The 24,812-nt window shown below is 35.0% G+C and overlaps 2 protein-coding genes across 2 annotated transcripts; one reads left to right on the forward strand and one right to left on the reverse strand.

The window, feature by feature from the left end:
• Positions 1-207: 207 nt before the first annotated feature.
• Positions 208-1,268, reverse strand: LOC127946156 (cystatin-B). Its single transcript, XM_052542494.1, has 3 exons — positions 1,091-1,268; positions 896-997; positions 208-732 (listed from the first exon to the last, which is right to left on the reverse strand). The coding sequence occupies exons 1-3, from the start codon at positions 1,160-1,162 to the stop codon at positions 604-606; spliced, it is 303 nt and encodes a 100-aa protein (XP_052398454.1). The 5' UTR covers positions 1,163-1,268; the 3' UTR covers positions 208-603.
• Positions 1,269-3,161: 1,893 nt separating this feature from the next.
• Positions 3,162-17,231, forward strand: LOC127946498 (serine/arginine repetitive matrix protein 2). Its single transcript, XM_052543121.1, has 17 exons — positions 3,162-3,524; positions 4,272-4,315; positions 4,416-4,486; positions 4,595-4,716; positions 4,809-4,869; positions 7,442-7,640; positions 7,721-7,801; positions 10,737-10,895; positions 10,976-11,415; positions 11,582-11,956; positions 12,134-12,715; positions 12,796-13,417; positions 14,398-14,471; positions 14,582-14,761; positions 15,951-16,111; positions 16,364-16,454; positions 16,559-17,231. The coding sequence occupies exons 1-17, from the start codon at positions 3,516-3,518 to the stop codon at positions 16,639-16,641; spliced, it is 3,354 nt and encodes a 1,117-aa protein (XP_052399081.1). The 5' UTR covers positions 3,162-3,515; the 3' UTR covers positions 16,642-17,231.
• Positions 17,232-24,812: the final 7,581 nt, after the last annotated feature.

The following is a 24,812-nucleotide window of genomic DNA, read 5'->3' on the forward strand; positions in this document are numbered from 1 at the left end:
TTATTAAAATCTTATTTTTACAATGTATTTCTAAAAAACTCTCCCATGCACCCTGTAGAATTCCATTGCTGCCCCTGGGGGTCCCAGGACCCCACTCTGTCAAACCCTGGGTTAAAGCACCTTTGATAAATACCTAGCTCACATAATCCAGCACTTTTATGATAACTTGAACAGCAAGTAAAATGTAACTTAAAGAAAAAACACAAATTTAAAGATGCATCCATCCATTTAATGTGAATACTCTACATTATTGGCAGTTAGGTATAAAATAACTGTTAACTGCATCAGTATCATTAATAACAAAACCCCAAAAGTGAAGACCAGACAGTTAAGCAATGTTTTTGGAATGTGGGTGAGAAAATGAACTGTTATTTTACAGCTATGCCAAACACATAATGGACATAATGTATATTTAAAGGATTACCTAATTCACAGTGAGTTTCATTGGTAGTGTTTACCCATGATCCCACTAGTCAATAAATTCAGTTTTAAGGTCATCAAATGTAATGATTGGGTTAACATGTATCGTCAGGTGTTAATGTAAACATTTACTGTATAAAAATGGTAACACTGAAATGCATGAGCAGTATTTATGAATTTGCTTCAGAAGTATTCAATTGGATCATGATGAGCCTTGGATGTCTGTACGCCGTCCAGCTCTAGTTTTGATCCAGCATGGGGTAAAGATTTATAGATGCGTAGATGAATGTAGTCGTCCCCACCTACATGCACCTAAAACAGATCATTTACAACAATGCTTTTAAAAACTTTGTAGACTTTAAGTATTATATATGTGAATTGCTTTTTACAGACATTTTCAGACGCATTAATATATTTCAGAATTCAGTCATATTCAGGATATTAACATTTATAATATCACTAGTTTTTATCGTACCTTAACGAAGTAATTCCTCCCCGCAACAACTTGTGTTTTAAAAGATATGGCGGTGAAAACGTCAAACTTACGCTCAGCTTTATCCTCGGCATGAGACTTCATCTGAGGAAAAACGGGAAACGTCAGTCTGTAGTTAACGTTACATGAAACATCACTAACGTTACTTCTGTTTATCAGCAATGTGAAAATACCAACCTCGTCGCATATTTTCTGAACCTCTTCATTTGCATCTTTCGCCTCAGATGTTCCGCCACAACGTGAATGCATTTTAAACACAGAGAGTTACCAGAAATGGGCTACACAATTACGTCTTTTCGCTACAAGACAGTGAAGTTTAGTTTGCCTCCTGCTCCTGTCTGTCTGTCTGGTGATCACGAGACATTAGAACAGACCATTTTCGTTGAACACACCAAAAAGTGTTGTAGTGTATAAACAGACGAGCTGCTCGGCTATTGTGTTTAAACATATGTCTAAACATGATAGGCTAAATGTGTTTAATATAATATATAGATCTTTCTTATGGTAATTTGTCTCTGTTCATATACCCCCGCAAAATGGTTTGATCCTTGTATTGCCACAAAAGTAACAAGGTTAGGGCGTGGATGGTTGTAATGGAATTTTAACGCGATTATATATATATATAAAAAGCAAATAAATACATAATAATAATAATAATAATAACAACAATGTAAGCAATAATTGACAAAATTGCTTACGTTACTTTTATTTATTTATTTGTTTGTTTGTTTGCTTTCTATGTGGTTTGATTAAAAAACTTGGTAAACAAACTATTGCCCTTTTTTATGATGATTTTTTTATTAATAGTTTTTCAAACTATTCAATTTTTTATGGAATACTGTAGGGGTTTATTATAAATAAATGTATCCGTTCACTTAATTTTTCTTATTATTATTATTTATTTTTTATTCATGTGCCCTCGTAATCTTTAATCAAAAACGTTAACCTCCCCTCCCTCTCAAATAGACTCATCTTCTCTTCCCGTCACGAGCTATGGCGCAAGGTCGGAGCTTGTGAAGTGACGAGAGGTAAACGCTGGGATAAACAAGAGCTGATGCTTCACTTTTTCGAAATCAGTGCATTGACCAATGCTGACGCAAGTCATGTGGGAGTACACTACCCTTAAAAACTGAAAGGATGTTAGAATATTGCCACAACATTATTTTTAGGACAACCCAAACTATTTAATAATAATAAAAAATGAATATGACTTAAAGGGTGATGATTATTGCGTTAGTTTTCATTGCCTTGATTGCCTTTATAAACTATCTGCTGATAATGTTCTCCTGTCAGGGGGCTCAAACAATATGGAGCCTGTTTAAACAAATATCACAAATCCGGTCTGGTGCATTCGGATAGTGGTGAGACACCATTACAATTTTACTGAATAGCATCTCAACCCATTTTAAAAACATTAGACATTTTAAATTTAGCATATTTCATCTTGCAGGTACAGAATGGAATTGCGACATACACAGCATGGACAACTATTGGCACTCTGATTAACTTCACTGTTTTCCTGAGATATGATGCTGGAATGACCCAGTCAGATGCAACAGTCCCTCTCTCTGTTCTTTTGAGTGAAGCTATTTCGACCCCAACTTGGGGCGTTTGAAGATAGAGTTATGATCACAATCCCATTATATCAAATTAATGAGCAGTGTATTGATTTGTAAAAATAACTATTTGCAGTATATATTGTGGTTTAAAATTATGAATAATACAAAATCTACAACTCTTATTTAAAAAACGTGAGTCTTCATTTTATTAAATGAAAGTTATCAATTTTATATAAAATTAAAATGTATTGGATACAAAAGGAAAATTAATATTTGTAGTTAATTGCAAAAAATGTAAACATTTATTTAAAATGTATTCTTAGAAATACGATACTATCAGTTATTTTAGTAACAATGAGATGTGTATTAATATTTTGAATCATTTTTTATTTTTATATGTTTGTTTTTAATTAAATGTTGTTTTTGCCATTTTATTTATTTTATTACATAAAGTTCATTTAAAATAAGATATTTCTATATAAAGTCTTTACTTTAAGTAATATATTTAACATATTTTTTTAATCATTTATTTATATTTTTATCATGTTATTTTTTAGCATGTAATTGTGAATTTTTAACAAATAATTTTAAGGTATCCCCTTGCAGTCAAGTAGGTACTTGCAGTTGACGTTTACTGTGGCTGTGAGTGAAGCCCTCCGCAGCTCTAGGTGGCAGCATTGCAGTGTGCATCTATCTCCCGCACAGGAACAAAAATGAGCGGGAGAATTTGTGTAGTTGTTTATGTGGGCCAAATACAGTGACGGACTCTATGAAAGATATTGTTTTCTGTGGGATATTAACATTGTTATTCTTAATTTAGCTATTGTTTTGAAATTAAAACTTATCGCAAACGCATAGTTTGCACCAAGACCTTCAAACTGCCTAAACGAAGAAGAGTGTAACGTAAGCGCCGAATAGCTGTCAGCTAACAGTTTACGTTACGAGTCACGGGAATGTTGGGTGTGCAACAGAGAACCGGACTATCTGCGGGTTTATGAGCTTCACTAGAGGAAACACATTTTCTTTAACCAGGGCTGGACACGATGTCCCAGGTCAGTGGTTTTGGGTGTAACTGTGAAGAACAAATCCATAGTTGCGTGTAGCCACCGTTTGTGGCGTAGCCAGTCGGACAGTGGATGCGCTCAAAACCTAGTGAGCTCCCTACCTAGACAGCATTATTTGGGCGTCATAGGCGCTCAAAATTCTATCTGAATAGTTAGCTCACTGTGTTTTGAGACACAGCTAGTGTTTACGACACGAAAGTAGAAGTGAAGTGACAGTTCAATAATATAGCAACACATCATCACATTGTTTGTTACATTAACATAAACGTATTATTTGTGATTTCCATTACATGTGATGTTCTTATGAACTTTCTATTCATCAAGGAATATTGATGGAATAAATATTTAGTAGCACAACAGTTTTAACATTGATAATAATATGAAATGTTTCTTGAGCATCAAATCATATTATTAGGATGATTTCTGAAGTGTCATGCTGAAGATTCAGGAATAAGTCATCACAGGAATTAATGGCATTTACAATATATTAAAATAGAAAACTGTTATTGCAAATTGTAATTATATTTTGCAATATTACAGTTTAACAGCATTTTTTGTTCAATCAAATTCCAAATGCAGTGTGAAAATAAGAGATTTTCAGAAAGAAAAAGATTACCAAACTATTTATTTATATTTGTGAATTATGTGATACATGTTTAGGAGTTTTATATATTTTATATGTGTGCTATTTTTTATTCTTCAAATGAACTTGTGAAATTGAATCGATTATTTCAGGTCAAAGCTAAAAAGAAACTGCATTATTATCAAGGGCATGAGATGTAAGTAATGTTCCACTTTCAAAACAAACTATTGCATTGGCTAATATCTTAACTAGCTCAAATTAGAGTAAATTAATCATCTGTTGCTGCTGATTTTTAGAGTCAATTCGGAATTCAAGATCGATAATGTTTTGAACCTGCGTGACATTGACAATCTCTTCGATGACATTGGTAATTCAATTCTTACATTCATCAAATTGCTTTAAACATCCATTTCATTATCACCTTTACATGCCATTCATTGTGTGCAACCATATCCCATGTTGTTGTTGATGATAGATGCTGACTCCGAGCTGGGTTTGCCTCTGCTTTCTCCCTTGCCCAAAAGCACTGGTGTGAATAGTCAGAAAAAAAGGGGAAGTTCTTCTGATCCAGAAAAGATGAAGGCATCATCTAAACAGGTACATATGGAATGAAACATTAGAAATCAGTCAATTGTTTCTTAATTCCACCATGTGATGTTAATTGTTAATCAGATGACTCTTATTGTCAGGTGCCCAAGGATGCTTTAATCAAAGAAAATGGCATTCAAGAGGATGCAATGATTGATAAAGGTGAACCTACATCACATACATTATTTAATTTGTATTCTGTATAATAACCAGCTATTATTGCAAATTTTCTTTTAAAGAAAGCATAGTATTTGATTTTTAACTATAAAAAATAAATGCAAATATAAAATTGTAAATTAAAATTCTATGCAAATATAAAATTAAATTTAGTATAATTAAATGATGCAAATGTAGAATTTGTATCGGCAAGTATAAATACTGAACTACTCGCCTGACCATGAAAGCAGAACAAACATTACTTCTGAGTAGGGCTGGGCGGTATGTTGAGTGTGTACGATATAAGGATATATTTTGAGACATGTGAGACATGAGACATACTTTATATTAAAGATTTTAGAATAACTGGTAAGATATAGTTAACACGTACAGTTTAAAGATGCTCTGACAGACACTTGCTGCTGAGAGAGAGGCTACATTCACTGTTTAATGAGTTTGAGATGTGCTGTTTTCCTCAGTGCGTAACTCACATTTCACAGGTACTTCTAAATGTTAAAAAAGTCATGGAAATATTTCCATTTTGCTGTCAGGAGCCATTTGCATATGATTCTCTGCTAAACTTCACAGACTTTAGTAAATGAGCACCTCCGCGCGCATGTGTGCAAACAGACAGAGCACAATAGAATAAGAGCACAATAACTTTGTCATATGTGTAATTCTAAACCTACGAGAAAGTGTATTTTATGGTAGCAGATAGCAGTTATATGTTTGTATGTATGTATGTCTATATATATATATATATATATATATATATATATATATATATATATATATATATATATATATATATATATAGACAAAAATCAAAATAGAAAATGTATAGAATATCAAGCTATATACCATATATCACATCAGCCATATTGCCCAGCCCTACTTTTGAGTAGGGATGCACGAAATTGGATTTCTGCAGATTTCCTATATGCAGATATTTTTCACAAATTTTTGCCAGTAGTCTATGCTGAAATCAATATATATTTCCTTTTGTTTGGAAACGAGAAGTCTCTCTTGTACGGAGATTACAAACTAATTATTTTAAATTTCTGTTACTTTTTAACAAAAATTTACTTGTTTGAATTAAATAAACAATAATAGATGTCTTGTAGTGAGAGTACACTAAAAGCTGAAAATAACTATAAATAAACTGTAAATCAGTCACTGCATATTTCTCCCAAACAAATTCAGTGTTAACCTTAACATTTTATTTGTAGATTTAAAGGGGTCATATGATGTCTAAAAAAAACATAATGTTGTGTATTTGGTGTAATGAAATCTGTTTATGTTGTTTAAGGTAAAAAAAAAAAAAGACATTATTTTCCACATAATGTACATTATTGTTTCTCCTCGCCTTTCTGAAACGTGTTGTTTTTTTACAAATCGGCCTGAAAAAACGATGTGTGCTTTGATTGGCCAGCCATCCAGTGCTTTGTGATTTGCCGAATGCCTCAAGCGTGTGACGGAAATGTTATGCCCCTCACCATACTGTGACGTGTGTCCTGGTCAGAACACCTGCAAGACATGACAAAAACAATTAAACCCATTACAAACGAGCCATCTGTTGCACAAATTGTCATGGTCCCTACACAGTGTTCATTGCGCCCTACTCCCTGAGCAAGGAAAATCTGTTTATCTCTTTTCCGAACATTCATTCATGAATTTGCCCTGCACAACGTCTTTACACATGAACAAGTGTGACATCATAAACCTCTTTAAATGAATACAATTTAAATGCACATCTTTCACACTTCAATGCATTTTGAATTGGAATCATGGCGGAATATCCTGTGATGTCCACTTCACAGGGCACTTACGTTTCGAATAGCACAAATGTCTGTAGCCATAAGAGAAACATACAAAATGTGCAGAGCAGGTTGGGGCGAGAACTTCTGCTCTAAACTGCTGAAAACTCACGTTTGAATCATCAGTGGCAAATTATACGTAAACATACTTACAGACTGAGTCAGAACAGCCGGCATTGTAGTCTTCTCTCCCAGGATCAGGAAACAGTCCTCCATAATGCAAATCTTCCCACATCGTGATGTAGAGATGTGGAGACGTGTTTAAATGAGGTGTTTTAGGAGGGCGTGGACAAGTCTTAACTTTTATAGAGAATAACTCTTTGGGTTTGAGACTCTAGTCTTTGCAACTTTAGGGATTTTATCTATTCACAAACTTGAAAACTTGAAATTGCATCATATGTCCCCTTTAACATTTGAAAAAAATTAATTAAATTAAAATAATTTAATTTACAAGTATCCTTGTTTGTGATTTTTAATCATGTAAGCTATAGCTTCTGACCTTTAAATTAAAACATATGCATGATTAATCTTCTTAATGTTATTTCGAGTATTTTACTTTCATTTTATTACAAGTAGGCCAACAGCGCCCCCTAAACATACATGTTTACATTTTAAACTATTATCATTAAGATTCCAATTATGTTCTGATAATACTGTGCATCCATTTTTTTGAGCCCTGTAGTAGAGCTAATTATTCAGAATATCTCATCACCTGTCTGTCATCTGTAATAATTTTCATATTTCTTTCAATCCTAACAAAGAGAGTCCATTTAAAGAAATTGCTCCCATAAAGACGTCCAGCCCTATTGCTTTGGCAACAGAGAGGGATGAAACGGTGGATGGAGTCAGATCTGTGACTGATCCTCTTCTCTTCGTTGAGGATGATGAACCCATTGGTGGAGACTTAAGCAAGGCGTCCTGCACTCAGCAGTCAGAACCGGTCAAGGAATCCCTCTATGGGTAAAAATAAAAAGAGTCTGACAACTGTTATGGTTTTTGTTTCATTGCCTAACTGTTCACTTTTTTTCTCTGCTCTGAAGGGATAGCGGGTCTCTGGCATCACCACCGGAAAGGCTTGAGTTTAGAAAAACTACTAAATCAAATGCTAGTTCCTTATCAAGGTCAGTTATTAATGTATAACAACAGTTTTGTACATCAATATTTAATATATTTTCAATAAATAATATTGATATGATTAAATATATAATCACACATCTTTTTTTTAATAAAAACACTTTTTATTACTTTTACTTAATTTTAATTTGAATGTTTAATGAAGCCTGCAAAAACCACTAAAATGTCAGAGCAAGCCACACAGTCTTCACCTCCAGAAACTAAGGAAAACTATCATTGTAATGCTACAACTGAATTGTTGTTTCTATTTAGAATTGCAGATTTTCTCACAGGGCTTAAAGATCTTCAGCATGTTATTTGGCTGCAGAAAAAAAAGATAGTCCTACATTTAAAACAAACTTGTGAAGTCATGTTCGAGTTCATGAGTTCGACTACCAATGGTATGAGAGGAATAACGCTTTCGCTCTTACCAAACTAACATTACTAGTCAATCAGAAGTAGAATGGGGCGTGTCTTTGAAAAGGTGTGGTTGAGATCCAGCTGCAACCGAGTCTTACTATGCATAGATGCTGGAGATGAGCGGAGACAGTCGGCAAGATGGAAAGTAAGATTATGAAGCCTGAAAAATACATCTTAATTGATAAAGGACTTAAAAAAGAAATGGTGCTGGGCGTGGATAGAAAAGAATAGGCAGAGGTGACAAGACTTTTGTTAGCTGGTGTAAGAAATTAAGAGAACCAGGTGCTTCTGCACATTGTGCTCGAAAAAGATGAAAAAGGTAAAAAAGAGCTCATCACAGTTTACAGTTTTTAAATTTTAAATTTAAACATTCAGACATTTTTAAACCGTTCAAGTGCAAGATATCGCAAAAGATAACTAAATTCAGTCCTTGAGTGTTGAGTGCTTGCACACAGGGAGCTGCATCTCTGACAGGGAGCTGAGCTCACTTTTCTTTCTTTCTGAAATGGCCAAATACACACAAAAAAGAACCGTGCATTTGGTCTGACAGTGAGAGCAGCTTGCTGTGTGTTTTGTTAATTTTAAAGAACAAAAGAAGAATCATTCTGCTCAAATTTGTTCTTGACTGAATAATATAGTAAGGATAAATCTATAAATATGTGGTTAAACCTGAAATAAATTCTGTTCGGCATTAAGCTAAATTAACAGTCTCATGCATGTGCAACATACAGGATAGGTTTCGTTTTTTTGTGAAAACATGAATTAAGGCTGAACGAAATTAAACTGAACGTGCTGAACGAAATTAAATGAAAAAAATGTATGAATGAATTTTGACTCTGGGACTATGGGTTATGTTAAAAACCTACTTTTTCGAACTAGTCCTAGGTTTAAAAATAATAATCATTTTGCCCTTTGGTTTAGCTATAACAGTGTTATTTAGAAAAGGGGAGTGGCCAAATATACCCAAAAGCCTATGAAACCTAAACAAAATCTCAAAACTTTAATAAAACAAACCTTTTTAATACATTTTAATTGTTGAAAGTCACCAAATCAAGGTTTTTGATAGTCTAAAATCTATAATTTTTGATATTAGTATTTTAATGTTTATGCCATCAAAAAAAGTGCTGCTAGTTTTATTTGTTGGTTTTCAACATTAAACAGTAACTTTATTATTTTTCCTCAAATTATGTTAATTATAAGAATTTACTGAAAGTATTATGTTCTTTGTGTTGTCTTAAAGGGGGGGTGAAATGCTATTTCATGCATACTGAGTTTTTTACACTGTTAAAGAGTTGGATTCCCATGCTAAACATGAACAAAGTTTCAAAAATTAAGTTGTATGTTTGAAGGAGTATTTCTGTTCCAAAAATACTCCTTCCGGTTTGTCACAAGTTTCGGAAAGTTTTTTCGAGTATGGCTCTGTGTGACGTTAGATGGAGCGGAATTTCCTTATATGGGTCCTAAGGCACTTCTGCCGGAAGAGCGCGCGTTCCCATATAGCAAAGCAGAGGAGGAGAGACATTCACTGATCAGAGCGAGAGCGTCGCGAAATGTAACAAAAGACGTGTGTTTTTGGTTGCCAGGGCAAGACAACCCTGCACAGATAATCCACACTTCCACGATTCGTTAATCTCGACAGCTGTAATAGTAAAAAAATAAAATAAATAAATATATATATATATATATATATATATATATATATATATATATATAACGTTATATTTGAGAGGGGTTCCACATGAACGCATTTCGAATGCAAAGATGTCAGCCAATCACAACAGTTGTGGTTTACTCTGAGTCTCACAGCAGACACGCCCCTTCAAACAGAGCATTCAAGCCAGAGGGCTAATATCAGGATCTAAAAATGCTTTTTATTTCTAAATTTTAAATGTAAAAATCATACAATATAAGTACACCTAAGAGAACATTAAAAAGCATTTAAAGATAAGGAAATGATCCATGTCATGGGACCTTTAATTTTGATAATCCATTGCATATTCAAATTAGTGGTCAACCGATATATCGGCCATTGCGGTATATTGGCTGATATTTGGCATTTTCAAATATCGGCATCGGCTGATACGTTTTTCTGCTTGGCCGATGTGTTCGATGCAAGACATTTATTTTGACGGCGTTGAGAGCGGCAGCGCCTCTTCCTCTTGTTTACTGTCTTTGTTAACTGTTCTGTCTAATATGGATAGAAGTCTGTCTAATAATCAGATAGATCGGTTAAACAGAAGAATTAATTAATGCATAAAAAAATAGAATTAATGCATAAAAAACACTTTCTCGTTTGCTGTCAGCAAATACGCATGCATCATTTAAACAAATATTTGAATGACTAATGAACATTTCATTTCACAGACCTCACAAACTTTAGATCTTGTTAAGTGTGCATTTTTGTTCATGTAGTTTAAAATAATGCTGTGCTTTATGCATTTGCCTACTGTCATATTCATGTCATTTTCTCTGTGTGCTGTATGTAAAATGTTCTCATTAAATCTTCTCTTTTTTATTATTAAGGAATAAAGATCCAAGTCAACTTTCTCCTGTTTTGGTTCAGAAGAGTGAAACAAAACTTCAGGAGGCAGAGCAAGGCAAGAATCAAGTGGTGGAGGATCCAGGCAAAGAATCGTCTTTCCACCACAAGCTTAAACAGGCCTTGATGCCTAAATCCCCATTGTGAGTCTAAATATGACATTCTGATCTTAAACCACATATAAAATGGTTGCTTTTCCTAACATGTTTTTTTCATTGATAAGTTCCAGGAAACACGCAGCAGTTTCAGCTCCTCCACCTGCAGATTTAGAGGAGGATTTTATGATCCTAGATGATGAGGCTCCTGTTCTTTTTGTCATTCCTCGCAAGGCGGAGGTCAGCAGGAATAAAAGACATGTCCCAACAGACATCGCAAAGGAGAATGTACTTACAGAACTGCACTCTACAGATCAGCTCTCACAGAGTGAAACAGATACAACAGATCACCATGGGAAGGATGATAAAAGAAACACAGCACAAACTGAGACTGGTAAACAAAAACCGAAAGGAAAACTTGGAAAAGCCTCAAAAAAGAGCGTCAAAGACTCTGTAACTCATAATAGTCTTGAGGATGGAGCAGACCTTGTACCTGAAATGCTGGAGGACAGAGTTTCTGACCCGACCGCTTCTCAAACTGTACAGGGACACAAAACAGTGCCAACAGGTAAATCACGATTGTACTAAATCTTAGATTCAAGGTGTATAAAATTATTATTATTTTTTCATCATTACATGCAGTGACGGAAATATTTTGGACATCTAAGGCAGACTTAAACATTTAGTTGCTTTTCATAACATAAAAAAAATATTTCTATGTGTGATGGTTACAGGAAAGAAACGTGCGAACAGAAAGGCACCTGAGCTAGCTGAGCTTTCTGACAAAGATGAAACAAATACAGGTGGCAGCCAAGAAATCCCAGTTACTGAGTCTAAAGCCACAAAGAAATCCTCAAAGTCATCCAAACAGGAGAGACCAGGGCCAAAAGCTAAGGGGAAATCCAGTAAAGACACTGCTGCAGCGGATCATCACTCCACCAAATCCAACAAAAAACGAAAGAAAGATAAAAAAGAAGAAACTGCCCCTAAGACAAAGAAAATAACTTCTGAACAACAAATAGAGTTGGAACAGATAGATCCTTCCTGTGAGGAGCAAGAGCATGAACCTTCACCTGCCCTCAATGAGCAAGAGGAGGAACAAACGACAGGTTAGTTCCTCTGGCATTTACATTTGCATTATGCATTTCACTGGCAATTACACAAAGCATAATTTTATTATTTTGGTTATACAGACATATAACACTCCTGACCTGACATCCTTAACAATCATCAGTGCAGAGCGGATGAAAATGTACAATCCTTTCTGTTTTATTTTTGTACTGTAGCTGTGAATAAACAATCTTCACACAAAGACGACGCCATGCATCCAGGCAAAAAACAGAAGAGAAAAGAGACAAAAAGGGTGGAACCAAAACCAAAGGATCCACCAACAATAGCATCTGACATTTCTTCAGACAGTCCTATGTGTGGCAGGAGGAAGAGGCGATCTCCAGGAGAGTGGTGGCTTACTAGCCCGAATGAAAGTACCACAGAGCCCCAGCCAAAGCAAGTGTTGAGTATGGCACAAAAGAGGAGAGCCAGTACTAAAGCATCAACAAAGCAAGCAGCTGCTGTTGATTCAGAGGAAACGGTGTCTATCAGGCTTTCCCAGGGGAATCAGAAAAAACTGAAAACTCGCAACTTATTGAACAGTGCTAAAAAGGCAATAACAGGTGACGATGGACATAACACTGCAGCTGAGCAGAGGACTGCTAAGAAAACAGTTAGTCGAAGGAAACCAAAATCAGCAGCCACTCAACCTCAAACGGCATCACCAGGAGAGGAAGTGGGAGCTTGTCTGAATGAGAATGATGCAGACATTAGTCCAGAATTATGTAGTCCTAACAGACAGCACGACATCCTATCAGGTAAACTTATTCCCAAACTGTTTTTACTTCTGTTGATTTAAGGTTTTTGTACATACTGTTTCTTTCTATTAATAAAACAGGTGAAAAGAGAGTGTTTGACTGGGTCTACTCACGTGAAACTGGTTCTGCACAGAAACAGACTTCATGTTCTCTTAGAAAACCAGACAGTTCTGTACCAGAAAAAATCCCTCAGAAAAGACAAAGAAAAGCACCTTCCGATTGGTGGGAGGCGCCGCAGTCCCAGGAACCAGCCGATGGGCATCCTACACTTCACAGGCCTCCTCCACAAAAGTCTGAACTAACAAATACTCCTTTTCATGGTGCGTTTAATAAGGACGGAAATTCAATGAAATTACAAAAAACAAAGAATCTTACTAGGAACCTAAAAAGAAACAATACCAACACACCAAAGTCAATCAAACGATCTTTAGCTTCAATGAATGCCATTTTTGCTTCTCAAAAACCTGAAAACACGGTTAAAAGTGTATTAAGGTGCAGGAAACAGGGACGCAGAAACCTCCTTCACTCTCTTGAGGACCAGTCAGATCACTCGAGTGAGAGTACGGGCCAAAATGATGATCAGCTTCAGGGAAATGGTTGTGCCTCCTTTGGCTTTACCAGTGGTGTTACCATGGAGCCGTCAGGGACCAGAAACAAAACAAGTGTCCGACTATCCACTGGACCCAACAGGTTATCTGATGTGTAAGTTGAATTATTAAAGGCAGATGCCTGGCCTAAACAAATGCAGTTTACAACAAATGCCTAAAATCTGCAGTTTATCTTGTAATGCGTACTATATATTAATATATAGTATGATTTTATACAAGATTTTTTGTATCCAAAGTAATTTGTGACCCTGGACCACAAAAACCATCTTAAGTCGCTGGGGTATTTTTTAGCAATCAAAAAATACTTTGTATGGGTCAAAATTATCAATTTTTCTTGTATGCCAAAAATAATTTAGTATATTAAGTAAAGATTGTGTTCTGAGAACATTTTTAGAAAATTTACTACCATAAATGTATCAAAACTTAAATTTTATAGATTAGATTAGTAATAAATATATTAGTAATATACATTGCTAATAACTTAATTTGGACAACTTTAAAGACGATTTTCTCAATATTTAGATTTTTTTTGCACCCTCAGATTCCATATTTTTATAGTTGTATCTCGGTCAAATATTGTCCGATCCTAATAAACCATACATCAATGGAAAGCTTAATTATTAAGCTTTTAGATGATGTATAAAACTCAATTTCAAATTTTTTTACACTTTTCCTGGACTGTTCCCAGCAGGTGGAATGACCTGCCTATCTCAATTTTCTTTAAATTTAAAAGAGTCTTTAGCAATTTTCAAAAATACATCTAAAGACCTGACCAATTAATACTAGCACTTACCTTTTCTATTCTATTCTATACATTTTTTGTAATTTATTTAATAAACACCTTGCTATGTGTATTGTTCAAGACTTACTGAAACTTGCCCACTTGTTGGTCTGATTGCTTCTATTGTTCTCATTTAAGTCGCTTTGGATAAAAGCGTCTACTAAATAATTAAATGTAAAGGAAACAATAATTTTTATTTATATTATATATCATATGTGTCTACCCCTGCACCAGACCATTAAGATAAAAATAAACAATGCAGATAGTCACTGTTAAAAATTCTGTTTGTGTAGTGACGTTGCTTTCAGAAGTGGGCCGTCATCAATGCTTGAGCTTCAGCGGCATGATGAAGAGGATGATGATATTGGTAAGTAGTCACGTGCAAAATATTGTAAACCAAATCAGGTGGAAATTGCCACAGAAGCACAAATGGCAGCTTTAACAGTATATTTGTAACTGTAACTGCTTTTTCTTCAGACTTGCCATCGTCTAAAGTGATTCTGTCAACGAGAGTGACAGCGCATGAGGGACAGGCTCCACGGGTGTTGGCGCAGTGTGATTTCTGTGGGCCTCCACTGCAGCCTATTGTCCTGGAGGAAGAGGATTGGAACAACTTACATGAGTGGTTCTCTCACCTCTGGCCCCCAGCCTCTAAAGGTATGACATTACAGTCACAAATGCTTTAAACCAACAGGCAAGTCTTTTACATATCCGGTGTAGCCATGTTATGAGGCACTCTGCCTGAACAGCTTTTTGTTAAATGACTTATTCATAGGCACAATAGTGACAAGAAAGGAGATCCCCTACTTGGGCCTAAATCTCTAAAGGCTGTCACTCACCAAATTGATAAAGTGCTAGTGTTGTCAGAGTCTTGACTTTCACCTCGTGTTGCATGAGTCTGAACTAAAAAGTTACGAATAAACGTACCATGAAGTCTAAAGCCAGTGTAAAACTAGCTCTTTCATTTTGCCCCTGCTGTGAAATAACAGTTAATATCAGCAGGAGGTGATATATTCAGTATTCAAAAAGAGAAACAGAAACAAGTACTGCAGATATATAAAGTGTAAACAAAAATTTTAGCAAAATGGCAAAATCAACCCTCTATATTGCGAGTAAATTACTTGCATGTGCAACTAAATATGCACCTATATGCACCTATTTGACTTACCGTAAACTCTAGTGTGGAGGCGCACAACCTGCCGTCACTTTCTCTCACACACATGCAGAGAGATTGAGAGACAGAATTGACGCGCTACATTTAAGCGATATTCTTTGTTGTATTTTCTTGTCAAAATAACAGCGTTCTTTGGAATTCCTCAGCGTTTAAGAACTGCCGGGTTTTCCTGTAGGGGGCGGAGCTAATTTACAATAGACAATCTCATCGGCTGGCGCTCACCTATTAGTATAATTCATATCATTTTTATCTTATCAGTATTTTTGTTCGTTTTTTCCCAGTTTTCCCCCCAATAACAATGAATGACCAAAAAGCACCACCACCAGTCAGTTCAGATAAAACGACTAATATGCATTAATACATGGTTATCAAGTTTTAATTCTAAGTTCTATTATTAAATAATATTTGATTATCATATTATAATGCTTGACTGACTGATGTTAAGAGTGTACTTTCAGATATTTAAAAACTGTGCCATTTTTAATGTTTGTATATCTCAGTCTGGCGAGTAAACTAAAATATTTACTAGCCAATAGCGATTCAATTGCCAAAGGTGTCCGTAGGCGGTTGAAAATGTTGCTTATTTTCATTGCTGGAAAAAAGGTAATTTGCCTTCTTGTGACTTGTTTTATATAGCTTATTCATGAACAGTGTTTTTGTTCTCCTTTCTAGATGGGAGAGTTATTAGTCCTGATGACTTCCACTGGCACTCCCATGGAGGCCGAGCAATGGGCCACATGGTTGACCTCCAGAGCCACTCTTTCTCACATGGAAAGATTCTGCTGGGGTCGTTCATGAAGAAACCCCCACAGGTGGACCTTGATACGGTTTCTGTGAGTAGAAAGGTTCTTTTTATCTCTGTTAATTGCATGTTACCCGAGTTTTGTCTGTTTTGAGATATAATTGTGAAAACGAGTTCATGAGAAGATTAAATGTCAGTTATTTGTATTATTGTCCCTTTTGCCTATATGATGTTTTCATCAGCCCAGGCTGGCATGTTTGATAAATATTAATGGACTACACTGTACACTCTACTGCATTTATTTAGATTATATATCAACTTTACTGTGTTTCTATTTATTAAGGTATTCAGCATTATCTCAAGTTGTGTGCGTGTTGATATCGATGGTGTAAAGTCAGTCTACAATTCTGGACAAGTGTTCATGATTCCCTCTGGTGAGTGAGAACTTGGATCAGATTGAATGACATTTGGTTTTACTTTTTACTCAATACTCATAACTGTTTTTTCTTTTGTTGTTGTTTGTTTTTTTTTGTTACAGGACATATGTATAGCATTCAAAACCTCTGTCAGGAGCCTGCAGTGCTGATTTACCACAGTCAAATAACACTCCGAGCTGACTGACATTACTGTGGCTTCCATCAATTACTTTGAAATATTCAGCTATATATATATATATAAATAATATAAATTGTATATTATTTCAAAAAGTGTATATTGTTTCAAAAAGTTATACAAGTATATTTGTCTAGCAAAGCTCATAAATGTTAGTTGTTTTGTTATTTTGTGTAAATAGCTTCAAGAAAATGTTAATCTTGAACAACTTGATTTTATGACGCTATGCTTTTCAAAACTGGTTGGTTTATTAATATACATGTGCAGTTTTGTCTGATTTTTTTCCCCCTCAGAATGCAGTTTAACTGTCTAGGTATTCAGAACAGATTTGTTGGGTTGTCAGCAGGGGTCAGCAGATCCTTATCTATATTACATTGCTGTGCATGTCCAATTTTGCCTTTTCTTCATGCTCATATGTAGTGCTGTTTAATCGAGGTGTGTGTGAAGACGTAAAATCTCAATTTTATTAGTAACTGCTTCATTTACAGTTTTGATCGGTGTATTCTCATGCAAGTGATTTCACAGAATACGTGTTTGTAATATTGCTTCTACTTCGACTGCCCTGTTTGGAAATGAATTTATGTATAGACTTGTAAAAACGTTTTGCTTGAATTTTCTGTTTTACGTTCCATCAGTTCTATTTATGCAAGTTTAATTATGCAGCATGCTTTTAACATCATATTGTGGAAACACCACATGAAATATATGAGACAAAATACCTTTTCATAGCAAATCATGACACTTTAAAAAAAGTTTACACCTTGACTATAAGACACCACTAGGGATATTTTATGCAAGTGTGAAAGTGATAACAGAGACTTTTTGTTTATAAAGATGAAACATTATTCTTGCTTTAACCAGCATGTGGTTTTAGTTAATATACCCGCATCTTTCTCCTGTGGTTTGCAAACCAATCCACTCTGAAGTCTCTTACATTGTGTGCCTAAGAGAAATAGTTTGTTTACCACAAATACTGTAAATTCGGGATTACTTTTACCAATCAAATCTTTACCAAAGGTTGGAAATGTTTCAGTGTCACTTTAATCACAGTAAATGCCCTATTAGCAGAAATGGGAAAAAGTTGACAGTATACCTTCTCTCACTTGTTATCATGCTGAAATGGCAGTAGCTACGGGCATAAATAATTAATTCTCTTTATCATGCAAACCCACCTGTGGATCCAGTCATTCCATTTTTAGAGGACAGTTCGTTTGTAGAAAAATGAGGAGATCCCTGAAAAAAAAAAAACATCAGAGCTGTCTGATGTTAACTAGAGACCAAAGATATGTCAAGCAATTAGCAGTGTTTATTGGAACGACTTTCCACATTTCCCACTGAACGTTGTGGAAAATGTCAGCATATTTCATGTATTTGTTTTATATTGACACATACATCCATACATCAATGTGAAGGTTAAACGTAGAGACCCACCAGGGTAGCAGAATGATAGAAAAGAAAAAGAAAGTCAAGTGCTGTATTTGCCCAACCTAATGATTCAAATATAATTTGGACTGAGGGTTTTCCTGAAGAGCTTCTTGGGTTGGTCTTTTCTCCACGTATCAATGTGATTAAGGTCCTAAGGAACTTTAATCAAACGCAACTAGCATTGAGTTAAAATGCGAACTAACTCAAAAACTGGTGGGTTTTCAGTGGCTTCATAAACTTGTGGAGGCACTCCAAGCTTAATGCATTAAAACACTGCAACCCTTTTCCTCACTCAGTAACATTGATTACTGTGCTCTCCCATTTGTAGTGCTAAGTGAATCTGAGTGCAGATGGATGAAGGACATGGTTCAGAGTTGACAGAGGCTCTAAAAGGGTAGCAGACGCAGGGCAATTGAGAATAGTAAACTCTGGGGGTGAATTATAAATGTGGAGGAAGACAAATTACTGCTCCCCAAAGAACATTTCCAAAAGAGTAGAGCTTCGACAGGTTAAAATCTTGACAAATATGTAGAAAGGGATCATTAGATGAGAGCTTTGCATTGCCCTGTTATGTATGCTATGCCATGCCACATTCTGTGTTAACTAGCAAGTATCTGGTAGGTATGTTCCACGAAGAAACCTTAACATCAATGGAACGTTTCTATTGCTCAAAAGCTTTGTGGAAAAATGTTCTTCACACTAAGACAAAAACAAAGATCAAATAGTTCTTCGAAGAACCAAAAATGGTTCTTCTAAGGCTTTGCTGCGAAAAACAATTGTTTCAACGTTCATTTGTAAGAGTGTACTTTGACAAGTCAATGGTTTAATGTATACATTCCTTTTCTGTATGTCAATGTGAACACAATTCCTATCAGAACTGAATCTATGAAGGTGCTAATAGGATTTATGAACAGCAGCATTCTGGCAGCAAACATTATCAAAGGCTATCCAGAGTGTAACATAACTTCCTTCCATTGTTGAAAATTTTCTCTTAACCCGTTCGCTTGGTGCTGTGCCCATCTGTTAGTTTCAGCTCAGCCCATTAAAATCAAATCAGCTAAACAATGCATCTCTTTTACTAAAGCGGTCGCTTAGAACTCGATGGCAGACTTGGCAGCATTGAACAAATCAAGGAAATTCCCAATGTCGGACACTTAACAAGACTAATCTGTTACACAGATGAACGCTGATCCCTTTTATCCTCTCTGCCCTTAGTGCAGCAGCTGATTTTTTAGGGGGAAAAAGGAAAGTTTGTACCACATTTGTAATTTTGCAGATTTGAATGGTTTTTTGGATGTAGATCTTTTTATAATTGTGTGTATTGCAATGGCATTATGTAACAGGCTGAGCAAAGCGTCATAATCGGGAATATGACGTTCAAGAGGAAGTGTGGTGTTAGACAGTTTGTGCTTATGTGTTTGTGTTTATATCAAGTTCAGCTTTCCGCTTTGTTGTTCCAGGAAGCTTTGGCCGAAGAAAACCACAGATACCTTTTGATCTGATTAAACCTCACTGAGACACTTCCTGTGTGACTAGTTAATTCTTAAATGTCGTAAGCACACATGTAGTTTCACTTTTGCCGAAAATGACCTTGCGGTCTGCTTATGACATTCTTTAGCATCCAAATCATCAATTCACAAAGGCTGGCCACTCACAATAAATATTGTCAAATATTTGTCCAATCCTAATAAATCATACATCAATGGAAAGCTTATTTACTCAGGATGTGTATAAATTATGTATAAATCTCAATTTGACAAATTGACTCTTAAGACTGGTTTTGTGGTCCATGGTCACAAATGGTTGAAAAAGCCAGTACAGAAAATCATGGAAAACTGGTCAAGTAAACAACCAACCACCAGAACACCATAACTGCATAGCAATGTATAAGCAAACACACCAAAACAAAACATGACGCTTTAGGGAATATTGTGCAGAAATTAACATAATCCCTAAAAGAACCCATTGAAATACCTTTACTAAGATATCATACTTATCCCTATGGTAATCTCTGTAGTCTCCTCTTGTCTCTGTAAGCTAAAAAGAAATGTGAGAACATTTTTTTTATAATTTTTTTTTTTACCTCCTCAAACACTGTAAAAAGTCACATTTGTATTTGTGAATAATACATTTACGTTAAACTAAAATGTAGAATAAAACCGTAATCTTTAAGGCTAAGGTCTTTTGTTTAGTCAGTCAGAATGCTTTCTGCCTGTCAGTCAATTTTGACGTCCACAACGTGCCGTCCATAAATGGGAAGCTGGAAGCTGGCACTGGAACCTGGAGCGGAATTTGTGGTTATGTTTAGCTATTTTACAATTTTTTTTCCAAATTGTGATATAATCTGCCATTGGTCCCTTTATATTTATGACAAACTTTCCTATGTATCTGTATCTTGGAATCAGTGGCAGTTCTGGCCTTCAATATGAAAGTCTTGCTGTCACAGACATACTGAAACTATACCTGCTTCTCATTTATTCTCATTAACTCCAAAAGACTAATTTTGCATTGTTAAGAAGGTGGATAAATTAGTGGGTCATATACAGTATCCAAAGATAAATTTCCATTATGCAAATTGTTTCTGGTTTATCTGATAATTGAAGGCCACCTCAATCTTTAGGCAGTGGCAAATGCTGAACTTTATATTGCAGAGTGACAATCGATTTCCTATAGCAGTTAGTTGAAATTGGACCAAAGTGGACACGAGGCTTGTCCTAGTCAATTGTTGCACCCTGTGGTGGTGTACAAACTACACCACCCCTTAATTTCAGCCCAGATCTAAAGGGGAACTCCAAGGCTGTATGCGAAATGTTTTATTCTGTAGACAAGACAATTTTTTTATTATTATTTTAATATATTGTCTGGATTATTGGAAACAGGAGTCAATTACTGAGCTATACACTGTAAAACCGAACAGTGAAATTAATCAAATGAAATTAGTTAATTGCACTCAAATAATAACGAAAGTTCATTGGACTTAATTTAAATAAGTTCTGTTAACTAAAAAATTTGTTGTAGTGAGGTGAACTTAAAATGATTGTGTTTTCTAGTTCCCAGCATGCTTTGCATCAGAAAACAAGGAAAATACATTTAGAAATTAAGTGTTATTTTGTGTGTTTTTACACAAGATTAACATAGAGGGACATAAGTTAATACATAGATGTTGTATTATATTAGATTTTACAAAGGTTTATGTTATGTTGGATTTGTAGTGTTACCGTTGTGGTGAAGAGTAGAGCCTGTGAATGGACAGCAAAAGCCTAATTTTGAGTGTATTTCCCACATTATAGGAGTTGAAAATAGATAAAATTATGAGTGAATTACTCCCTAATTATAACTTCAGAAATATAATTATTTAAGATAATTTAAGGCAACTGGAATTAAATTTTTTAAGTTTATGTAAACTTAAAACATTTAAAAACATCACTTAAATGTTTTTGTGTAATCTGTTACAAAATATTTTTTGAGTTCTGTGAACTTATCAGGGTTTACAGTGTATGCACAGATGTCATTCACTGCATATCATCACTGAGCACAGCAACATTCAGTTCCATAGACACCCAGTGAATGAGAGATTATCACACGTGTTCAGTCAATGATACAGACATCAAACTGTGCAGAGCACAAGAAACATTGATTATCTAAACTGCCTGGGCTGTAGCCGGGCATTGCCTTAAAAAAAAAAAAAAAAAAACACACTAACCTGCTAAGGTCTTTTCCTTAATCACTTTATTAATGTTGGCATAAATCCATTCATGAAAATTGAGCCTATTTATTTTCTTAATGCGTGTTAATTATCTTACTGGTCTCCTGAAAAATGTTTCAACTGTTTTGTCTGTACAATGAAAGTCAGTGGGGTCCAAAGCTGCACTGCAAATGTTTATGTATGAAAAACAACAAAAACAGTATTTTTCTTTTAAAGTGTGTACTGCACAAGGATGCATTAAATTGATCTAAAGTCACAGTTATGACTTTCAGTTTCAAATAAATGTTGCTGTTTTTAAATTTATTTTCAATAGAGAATCCTAAATTAAAATGAATCAAAGTTCCTTCAAAATCACAACTGTGATAATTGTCTCTCAGCAAAACAGTATATTAGAATTATTTCTAGAAGGATCATGTGACACTGACGACTGGAGTAATGACTGCTTAAAAGTAAGATTTGACATCAAAAGAATAAATTACATTTTAAATGTATTACAATAGAAAACAGTTATTTTAAATTGTAATAATATTTCACAATATTGCTATATTCACTGTATCAATGCAGCCTTGGTGAGCATAATAGGCTTCTTTCAAAAACATTTTAAAAATCATACTCCAAACTTTGAAATGCTTGTGTATTTGATAAAGAACCGCAGCTTTACCTCAACCTTGCCTGCATTTCTTAAGTTGACCCTGTTTGTCCTCACCGAGTTACACAAGTCTTGTAAAAAGCGTCACTATGTTGCTAATACCCTTTCTTCACTAGCATTATTTTCTGCCTGCTGCTTCTCCTCAGGACATGCACTTGTGTCACTGCATAATTATGCTTACAGCTTCCGTGACTGACAGTGAATGGAAATTCTGATATGTGATTTCTCTGGTCCCAAATTGAGGGTTGGAATATGTTGACTCATACTTTGTTTTTGAATCTTCAGGCTGAGATGCTGAGAAAACTAATGACAGACTAAACAGCCACTTTCCTGCTTCAGTGGCTCTGTCACGCACATGATCTGCACTGATGTACAACACCCACAGCAGGTGTGATCCCACGTCACAGATGGAATTACACCCAAGTTGGTTTGGTTTGTGTTTATTTGCTTCTTAGATTTATTTTTGATAAGCGTGGTGATTAATATAGAAAACTGTTTATGTCATGTTTTTGTAGAAATTGTTCTCATATGCTTAATCTCAGTCAGCAGGTATATCTGCGTGGCAGCATGGGAATGAAGCAGGCAGGTGGCAGGAAGGTGCATGATAACCAACACAACTTTTTCTGAGCTTCAGCAAAATCTGACCTTTTCTGTCTGAACTCATTTTTGTAGAGAGACAGAAAGCCTGGGGTTTACTACATTGCCAATTCATTGAATTATACTGGGCTGTGCATTCATGAAGTAATTTTTGAGTCATCTCATTATGTGGTACAATATGATACAATAAATCCTTTGTTGGGTGTCTTACAGTATTATATGTTTAAATGATAAATTATAAACTAATTAAATCAAAAAATGATTTCATGGCAAAATAAAAATATTTAATGGGATGATACATTTAAAGTCCCATTAAATTATATATATATATATATATATATATATATATATATATACGATTTTAAATTTTAAAAAGTCTCTTAAGCTCTCCAAGGCTGCATTTATTTGATTATAGATACATAGAAACAGTCATATTCTGAAATATTGTTACAATTTCAAATAACTGTTTTCTATTTTAATATATTTTTAAAATGTACTTTATTCCTTTGATGGCAAAGCAGCTGATATGCTGAATTTTTTTCCCAGTATTCTTTAATAAATAAAACTTTCAAAAGAACAGCATTTATTTGAAATAGGAATGTTTTGTAACAACAAAGTATTTTTACTGTCACTTTTAATCAGTTTAATGCGTGTTTTCTTAATAAAAGTATTATTATTGTTTTTTTTTTTTTTTACTTTTTGAATGGTAGCGTGTATAAAGTAATGCATAGAATGTAGTGAAATGTTACAGAAATTTTATTCAGCCATTATTAATTTTCAGAAATGCTTTTTAATATTCCACAGCATCCTGTTTGTTAATGTTTCCATTATTAACACACAATCAGAATATTTCCAGATGCAAGAAGGGTCTTTGTGCTAAGAAAGTTGTTGTATGTCTACTTTTGGCTTGACTTTGCAATTCGATAGTCTGAATTATTAATTAACTGAGGATTATTGCAATATTAATAGTGAACATCCCAGAATCACTGAAACGACTTTCATTTCCCTTGTGTGTGATATTGCTACAGGGAAGTCAGTTATTACGGAGATCACACGTGATTCATCCCAACGCAAACTGCTCTGTGTGCTGAGATATTTCCAGTTCCTGCATATTCACATGCACAGTAGTGTCTCATTTACGAAAAACCTTTGTAAAACAAAGTCACCATTTATAGGTGCTCTGAAAATTAATTAGCCTACATGGAATGGTGATGTGAACTTCACTATCTCGGGATATTGCAGCCATACATTAAATTAACAAGTTGTCCAAGGCCTCTGAAAAATTCACCAAAGGAAATTACAATGAACATCGCCTGAAAGAAAGTCACAGACTTAGAAACATTATTACAATTTCAAATAACAGTTTTCTATGTTAATATGAAGAGTTTAGCTACAATAGCCTCGAGGAACGTCTGACGTTTTTCTTTAAAATTAGCATTTCTTTCTGGCTACCATGTATAGGCTCCTAGTGCTTCTGAATGGGCTGAGGCTGGGATTTTGCACATTTTAAGTGAAAGCACTTGATGAAAATATACCATGTGTGGAGAGCATTCACTCAGTATCGTTATCTCATTTTTGACCAAGATGGTTTTTAGAGGATTTCGCATTGGAACTAATTGATTTCTGTAATGGCAAAGCTGAATTTCAGTAGCCATTATTCCAGTCTTCAGTGTCACATGATCCTTCTAATATGCCGATTTAGTGTTAAATTATTATTGGTGCTCAGTTATGAAAAATGGTTATTATCTTTTTTAAACCAATGACAGCGCTGCATAGCTGCGCGAGCCTGTGGCGATGCAGCGC

Source organism: Carassius gibelio, chromosome A24 (assembly GCF_023724105.1).
Source record: "Carassius gibelio isolate Cgi1373 ecotype wild population from Czech Republic chromosome A24, carGib1.2-hapl.c, whole genome shotgun sequence".
Classification (NCBI taxonomy): Eukaryota; Metazoa; Chordata; class Actinopteri; order Cypriniformes; family Cyprinidae; genus Carassius; species Carassius gibelio.

What these genes read in the sequence shown, in the direction of transcription:
- LOC127946156 (XM_052542494.1), bottom strand. Translation starts at nt 1,162, where the DNA reads ATGCATTCACGTTGTGGCGGAACATCTGAGGCGAAAGATGCAAATGAA. An exon ending in TTCAGAAAATATGCGACGAG is followed by an intron (nt 998 to 1,090) that starts GTTGGTATTTTC and finishes GTTTTTCCTCAG; the next exon opens with ATGAAGTCTCATGCCGAGGA. An exon ending in GGAGGAATTACTTCGTTAAG is followed by an intron (nt 733 to 895) that starts GTACGATAAAAA and finishes GATCTGTTTTAG; the next exon opens with GTGCATGTAGGTGGGGACGA.
- LOC127946498 (XM_052543121.1), top strand. An exon ending in CAATCTCTTCGATGACATTG is followed by an intron (nt 4,487 to 4,594) that starts GTAATTCAATTC and finishes TGTTGATGATAG; the next exon opens with ATGCTGACTCCGAGCTGGGT. An exon ending in CCCAACAGGTTATCTGATGT is followed by an intron (nt 13,418 to 14,397) that starts GTAAGTTGAATT and finishes CTGTTTGTGTAG; the next exon opens with TGACGTTGCTTTCAGAAGTG.